This window comes from Zootoca vivipara, chromosome 1 (genome assembly GCF_963506605.1).
Source record: "Zootoca vivipara chromosome 1, rZooViv1.1, whole genome shotgun sequence".
NCBI classification, from domain to species: Eukaryota; Metazoa; Chordata; class Lepidosauria; order Squamata; family Lacertidae; genus Zootoca; species Zootoca vivipara.
The window spans coordinates 124,424,914-124,432,533 of NC_083276.1; the positions used below are offsets into that span (position 1 = coordinate 124,424,914).

The window sequence follows — 7,620 nt, forward strand, 5'->3', positions numbered from 1 at the left end:
CCGGATCTCTTTCGCCGCCGGACTCCCGCGGGATGACGGGAGGGCTGAGGCGGGGAGCGATGGCGCTGCCCGTGGGCGCCTCCCGCAGCCGCTGCCCGTGGGCCTTGCGGGTCCCCGCTGCCCACCCGCGCCGGTACTTCCTGCTCCCGGCGGCGGATCAGGCCAAGCCCGGCCGGGCCGGGTTCCCGCGGCCTCCGTATCCCCGCCGGGCCGTCGTCGTAGCGCCGGCGCCCCGCTTGCCTGTGCCCCCCTCGCGCCCCTGCAGCGGCGGCCCCGAGCCAGGCGGGCGGCGGAAGGACGGCGTGGTGGTGTTCGGGGTGCCCAACCCGCTCATGTGGCTCCGCACCCGCCTCTACTTCTTCCTCGTCCGCGCCTACTTCGACCAGGAGTTCAGCGTCCACGAGTTCACTGAAGGGGCCAAGCAGGTGAGGAGGGGCTTTGGGCAGGGCCGGCCCACCCAGGAGGCGAGGTAAGGATGTCCGCCGCAGGGGGTCAGGATACACGGGGCAGCGGAGCCCGAGTCACGTCTTTCTCCCCATCGGCCCTTGCCAGAGCCGGATTTACGTACCGTATAAGCTAAATAAGCCTTAGCTTTGAGCCCCACTCTCTTAGGGCCCCCCCAAAAAATTAAAGAAAAACAACAACTGGATGTACATTTCCAAAATATAAGATAAAAAAACAAATAAAATAAAACCTACATACAGCAGTGTTGTGTAGGCTCCTATTTGTTATGTGCAAATGGCTTTAGATACCTATTAGGTCCATAAATTACCATATAGCATATATTCAACACAAAAAACAGCAACAACTTTTTTTGTTGACAAAGGACAGTAACTTAAAAGGGACCCCTGACCATTAGGTCCAGTCGTGACTGACTCTGGGGTTGCAGAGCTCATCTCGCTTTATTGGCTGAGGGAGCCGGCGTTCAGCTTCCAGGTCATGTGGCCAGCATGACAAAGCCGCTTCTGGCAAACCAGAGCAGCACACGGAAACGCCGTTTACCTTCCCACCAGAACGGTACCTGCCTGTCATGGTGTCCCGTTGTGCCAGAAGTGAAGTAGCCATGTGAAGTAGCTTGTTTTTCTATGCTGTCTGCAGAGGAAAGGTAGCCTATCCCCCTCCCCCTGCCTAGCATGAAAATCCAAGTGGCTAGCATTTTAGCAAGCTAGTATTACCGGTACTTACTTACTTACTTATTTCATATCCTGCTCAATTGTACAAAAACAAGAACGAAGTGGTTTACCAAAATGATAAAACAATAAAATCAAGAAACAATTACAACCATACATTAAAACATTACAAAAGTTAAAAGATTAAAAAGAGATTAAAATTACCTAGTAAGGTAAATAAGTGAAATTATCTTATATCAAATAAAGTGGTGGAGGAAGGAAGCAGCAATCCAGCCCACTTTCGCCAGCCTGCTTGGTTTCAATGCTGGTTGTGGTTCTACTTTTCTCTTCAGTTACTGTGGAAGCCAAGGGAATAAGAAAACTGTGCTACTTCCACCTAGCAGCCCACTCATTCCTGGTTACATGTGGCAAGTTGTTAAGTGTAAGTCTGTTAAAAGTGAAGTCCATGGAGGGTATCAGTGATAACTAAATGGCCCCTCTGGGCACATGGACTGTATCCCTTTGAGTATTAGATGTCAAGGAAAAACAGTGACGGAGAGCTACTGCACCACTTGTAGTTCAGACATAGGATGTTGGATTAAATGAATCCTTGGTCTGATCCAACAGGATCCTACCTCTCTTTCACTGCCTCCCTGCCACAACTACTCCAAAGTCTAGTGATGAAGACTGCAGTGACTATTCCATTCCTTAGTTTTCAGGATACTGTTAAAGGTACAGCAACCCAGCTAAGAAAGAAAGGTGGCATCCCTAATTCTGATTTCCCAGTTGCTTGACATTTTTCTCTTATTGATCCTTTTTCTACTGCACTATCTCTTGGTTGGGTAGGAGAGACCTTCTTCCTTTTCACTTGCACTATCCATCATTTGAAAATTGCACAAACAGGACACCATTAAGCAGCCTAGGCAACTGAGTATAAAATAACTATCACTCCCTGTTTTCCTGTTTGCTGTTGCTTTGTTTGGGAATATAGCTGCACAACAAGAGCACATTGATTTGTGAGAGATAATATATACTTAATACACAGAGAGAATACTGTGAATTTACTTCTGAGTAAAAATTGGATATTTGTGTGTCTTCTAGGCTTTTGCTCTTGTTTCAAGGCTAATTTCTCAGTGTAAATATGATCTACTGGAGGAGCTTGTATCAAAAGAGGTAAATGTTTATTTCCATTGTTATGGTAAAACTGATATATCCATTGTTCCTTAAGCTGACGTAATAGACCAAGACTAGAATATATTATTTGGGTCATATTTGCCCTCCTCTACTGCTTAAGCAGGGACAGCAACTGACACCTCAAGAAACTGGGTTTAGCACCTGAGCTTCTGGGAACAGAAAGCAGGCTGTATCCTCCCTCCTCTGTGTCCTGCAGTTTATAACCTACTCACTGCCACTTCATACTCTCTTCATTCTTTCTTCAGTCCCCCCCCCCCTAAATTTAACTCCCTCAGTTCTACTGCCATCTCTTAGAGACGCATATGAGCCAAGTCACAGGTCCATAGCTCTTTCAGTGGGAAGGCTCATTCCCGGAAGATGTAGTAGTACTAAGAAGACCATCTATGAACACATGCAGAGTACTTCTCCCCCCATCAGTGAGCAATCTCCACCAGCAGTCACTCATGTGAGGAAAGGCTCCCAAGTTAGAGACTGTAACCTTTTTGTAGGGACTAAGTTGTGGAACTTGAATCTCTCAGTTAAGCACCTCGTGAAAAGGAGTGTGCCTGGTGCCCAAACTCAGTTCCCTGTAGAGCATATCCTTGGGTATCCTGCCGTCTTCCAATCTGCAGACGTGTTAACAATGACCCCCTTCTCAATCAGATGCTGCAGGTGCTGAAGGAGAAGCTTTCTTCACTCTCCGAAAGCCACAGAAGTGCTCTAGCTGCTGACGTGGATGAAATAATGTACACAACAGCAGGAGATGTTGGCATTTACTATGACGAAAGTGGTATGCAACCGGTTCAGAATGCTTTACTTTAAATCCTTTGGCCGCTTTGGGGAAACACATGACCCGTTCTGTGTGATACTGTTCAAAGTACTTTTCTTCAATCTGATGCTAACAATAATATTAAGGGCTTCTATGCCACTAGGGTCCTGTACATTGTTCATCTCTTGGTGTATCCTTGCCGCACCCTGTATAGGAGGGGTGGAGAACTTTGGACAGCAAAGCCATTTTGGGCAAGCCATGCCCGTCCGCCCTACACATGTTGTTATACACAATAAAGCATGGAAGTGCAGAGCTGTAGAGGAGCAATGAGGAGTTTAAGGTGAGCTCCCAGTTAACCATTTGCTGGAGCAAAGTGCACTCCTCCTGCCCACTAGCTTTGAATCATTGGTTCAAAGATCAGCATGGAGGTGTTTGAAAGCCCTTTTGCAAACAGTCCCATGCTGCTCTTCAGACCTCTGTTTGTTTTTCTCTCCTTTGTGGTCCTGACAATTGGGCCTTCAAAGGGCAGCATCACCTGATGGCATAGTGGTGCCAGGTGATTGACGGGGGCAAATTTGGAGTGGCAGGGATGGGGAGATGAGCATCTGGCCTGCTGCCTAGGAAAGGGTCCCCAACCTTGGGTTAGGGTGCAAACTAGGACATGGGGAAACCCAGGTTCAAATTTCTGCTCAGTCGGGAAGCTCACGGGTGAGCTTGAACCAGTCGCCCTCTCTGAGTGCAACATAATTGTTTGAACTCATTGGAGCATGAGCAAAACATACGTGTAATGAATGGGCAGCAGTAATTCCAGTGTTTGGTCCAATTCAGATTTGATCAATGAGCTCCCATGCTTAGAGCTTTAAGCATACATAGGATTCTATTGTGACCCTCTTTGCGTGGCAGCACTTTGAGATATAGGGGTTATCCCCAGATGGTAAGAGCAGGTTCCATGTTGAGGGGGGTGAGAAGGAAGAAGAGGGCCAAAGAGGAGGATACAGGAGAATCAGTAGCCCTGTCAGGGAGGCAATGAGATGCCTGAGAGAGTAGCTTGCTTGTAATTAGAGGTCTACTCACAATCAAGCCAAGGGACTCTGAAAATGGGTTATGACTGAAGAGCCACTAAACTTGATGGAGGAATTCAGTGTTCAGAGATGCAACCAATAATCTTTGAATAACTGAGTGGAAGTAACATCCTTTCTCCATCAACGATCTGTCGCTTATGCCTCCACCTTCCTCACCTCCTTGAAAGCTGTAGTATGTGTATAATAGCCTTCCAAATTAGGCTGTATGTGTGTGTGTGTTCTTAAATGGAGCATCTGTCTGGTCCATCCTTTTTGTACCAACCCACGTGTCTGAAGCTGTAGAATCATATTTCCTCTTCTAATACCCCTTTTATCTTGAAAACAGGAAGAAAGTTTGTTAGCATCCTGATGCGTTTCTGGTATCTGACGAGTGCTGACCTCCCTGATGAGACTCCAGATGGAACCAAAATATTCCAGGTCGTGTTTGGAGATAAAACTTCACAAGAAACAAAGCGTCTTTTAACAGCAAATTATGAGTAAGCACATCCTTGGTTTTCTAAGTGGCTGTGGCATTGTGCTCTCTGTATAAAGAAACTCCCATCAAATCAGTGCATTTTAGTTCAGGGTTTACTTTCCTGAAAAAAACCCATGCAATTGTGAGAAAGCCATTTAGTTGACTATTTTCTCTCCTGAAATGTGAGCAAAAGTAAGGTGGGGGGGGTGAAGAAGATAATCGCATTTAGATTCGGGAAGAGGTAGACTCCACCGTGGGAGCAGGGCCGGGGCGGGGGAGTGCTAGAGTCCTGTCTAGTCAAGTTGTATGGGATCAATTCCAATCTGTTACCTCTGAGGATGTGGACAGGCTGCTTGGACGAGTGAAACCAACCACCTGTCTCCTTGATCCTTGCCCATCCTGGCTTATAAAAGCTAGCCAGGAAGGGCTGGGCAATGGGCTTCGCGGGTTGGTGAATGCTTCTCTCTGTGAGGGAGCCTTCCCAGACCCACTGAAAGAGGCGGTTATTAAACCGCTTCTTAAAAAACCATCTTTAGATGCGGCCAATATGGCCAACTATCGCCCAGTCTCAAATCTTCCATTCCTGGGCAAGTTGATTGAGCGAGTGGTTGCTGAACAACTCCAGGCACGCCTGGAAGAAGCGGACCATTTGGATCCCTTCCAGTCAGGCTTCAGGCCTCATCATGGGACTGAAACTGCCTTGGTCGTGCTGCTCGATGATCTCCGGCGGGCTAGGGACAAAGGTGAGAGCTGTTTCCTAGTTCTGCTGGATCTCTCAGTGGCTTTTGACACCATTGACCATAACAACCTTCTGGACCGTCTAGAGGGCTTGGGAGCTGGGGGCACTGTCATACAGTGGTTCCGCTCCTTCCTCCTGGGCCGTGTTCAGAAAGTGGTGGTGGGGGATGAGTGTTCAGACCCCTGGGCTCTCACTTGTGGGGTGCCTCAGGGTTCTGTCCTCTCCCCCATGCTTTCTAACATCTACATGCAGCTGCTGGGAGAGATCATCAGGGGGTTTGGGCTGGGTGTTCATCAGTATGCGGATGATACCCAGCTCTACCTCTTTTTCAAATCAGAACCAGTGAAGGCGGTGAAGGTCCTATGTGAGTGTCTGGAGGCGGTTGGAGGATGGATGGTGGCTAACAGATTGAGATTGAATCCTGACAAGACAAGTACTGTTTGTGGGGGACGCGGCGGGCAGGTGTGGAGCACTCCCTGGTCCTGAATGGGGTTACTGTGCCCCTGAAGGACCAGGTGCGCAGCCTGGGAGTCATTTTGGACTCACAGCTGCCCATGGAGGCGCAGGTCAATTCTGTGTCCAGGGCAGCTGTTTATCAGCTCCATCTGCTATGCAGGCTGAGACCCTACCTGCCCGCGGACTGTCTCACCAGAGTGGTGCATGCTCTAGTTATCTCTCGCTTGGACTACTGCAATGCGCTCTATGTGGGGCTACCTTTGAAGGTGACCAGGAAACTGCAACTAACCCAGAATGCGGCAGCTAGACTGGTGACTGGGAGCAGCCGCCGAGACCACATAACACCGATCCTGAAAGACCTACATTGGCTCCCAGTACATTTCCGAGCACAATTCAAAGTGTTGGTGCTGACCTTTAAAGCCCTAAACGGTCTTGTTCCAGTATACCTAAAGGAGCGTCTCCACCCCCATTGTTCTGCCCGGACACTGAGGTCCAGCACCGAGGGCCTTCTGGCGGTTCCCTCGCTATGAGAAGCCAAGTTACAGGGAACCAGGCAGAGGGCCTTCTCGGTAGTGGCACCCACCCTGTGGAATGCCCTCCCACCAGAGGTCAAAGAGAACAACAATTACCAGACCTTTAGAGGGCATTTCAAGGCCGCCCTGTTTAGGGAAGCTTTTAATGTTTGATGGATTTCTGTACAGTATTTTAATATTTTGTTGGAAGCTGCCCAGAGTGGCTGGGGGAACCCGGCCAGATGGGCGGGGTATAAATAATAATAATAATAATAATAATATATTATTATTATTATTATTATTATTATTATTATTATTATTATGAATAATACATGAATGTGAATAAATGGCAAATAAAAGTTGAGACCAGGAATAGGTCCATTAAACTTCTCTTGCAAAGGAGAGAATGTTTTAACGGGTTTCCTATAGTATCAATACAGGAACATTAAGATTTGATTGATTTATTGTCCCAACATTTATTGCACCATTGGAAAGCATTCAGCTAAATAAAAATGGTGAGAGTGGAAGAACCATTGGACTTTCCCTGCACCCCACACAATCCCAAAATCTGCTCCAGAGGGTTGGGGGGGACCCAAATGTGCACAGGGGGAGAAGAGTAGGGAAATGTTTCCTTTTGCAAGGAGATATCTTTGTGCTGATGGAATATTTGCCTTATTTCTACATTTAATACAACGCACTGGGATTAAGCAGCCAAGTTTGAGCCTATTATTACATTGCCAAATGATACTTTATCCATCAGTTCAGTATTGGATTTGCTACAACACTAAAAGCTTTATAAAGGATTTGGGAAGGTTTTACTGCTTGGCTTGTGTTACAGTCTCTTATTTCTGTCCCCCCCCCCCAGATTTCGAAGAGAATTTACACAAGGTGTGAAACCAGACTGGACAATTACAAGGATTGAACATCCAAAGCTATTAGAATGAATTGACTGCACACTTTCATAGACAGTTACTAAAATTCTGGCATATCAGAAGACATCTCAAGATTTGTGTGCCACAATCTTTTGTGGACTGCTTTTGTACTTCTCGATTACCGGAACACAGTCTTGCTCCAAAGCATAAAAATAAAATCTTTTTCATGAGACTTGGAAACTTCACAGATGTGTTCTTTGCCCACCATTGAAAGCGTCATTCGAAGTCACTTTTAATATGAAGCATGCTAAGTGGTTATGCTGAGAAATATTGGTGTAAATTTGAAAGAAAGTGATGCATCGTCTGGCAGTTCATAACTGAATGTCCTGTTCCCCCCCCCTCAATGATCTGTTCAAATGGTTTTTTCTTTGGGGGGGGGTGGCACAATAAGGAA

At 47.1% G+C, this 7,620-nt stretch overlaps 1 protein-coding gene across 1 annotated transcript; it reads left to right on the forward strand.

The window, feature by feature from the left end:
- The first annotated feature begins 11 nt into the window (after window positions 1–11).
- Window positions 12–7,399, forward strand: MAIP1 (matrix AAA peptidase interacting protein 1). The gene is made up of 5 exons (XM_035114217.2): window positions 12–425; window positions 2,211–2,282; window positions 2,946–3,072; window positions 4,459–4,609; window positions 7,160–7,399. Exons 1-5 carry the CDS (start codon window positions 33–35, stop codon window positions 7,236–7,238), a joined length of 822 nt encoding a protein of 273 aa, XP_034970108.2. The 5' UTR covers window positions 12–32; the 3' UTR covers window positions 7,239–7,399.
- Window positions 7,400–7,620: the final 221 nt, after the last annotated feature.

What these genes read in the sequence shown, in the direction of transcription:
- MAIP1 (XM_035114217.2), top strand. Translation starts at nt 33, where the DNA reads ATGACGGGAGGGCTGAGGCGGGGAGCGATGGCGCTGCCCGTGGGCGCC. An exon ending in AGGAGCTTGTATCAAAAGAG is followed by an intron (nt 2,283 to 2,945) that starts GTAAATGTTTAT and finishes CTTCTCAATCAG; the next exon opens with ATGCTGCAGGTGCTGAAGGA. An exon ending in CATTTACTATGACGAAAGTG is followed by an intron (nt 3,073 to 4,458) that starts GTATGCAACCGG and finishes TCTTGAAAACAG; the next exon opens with GAAGAAAGTTTGTTAGCATC.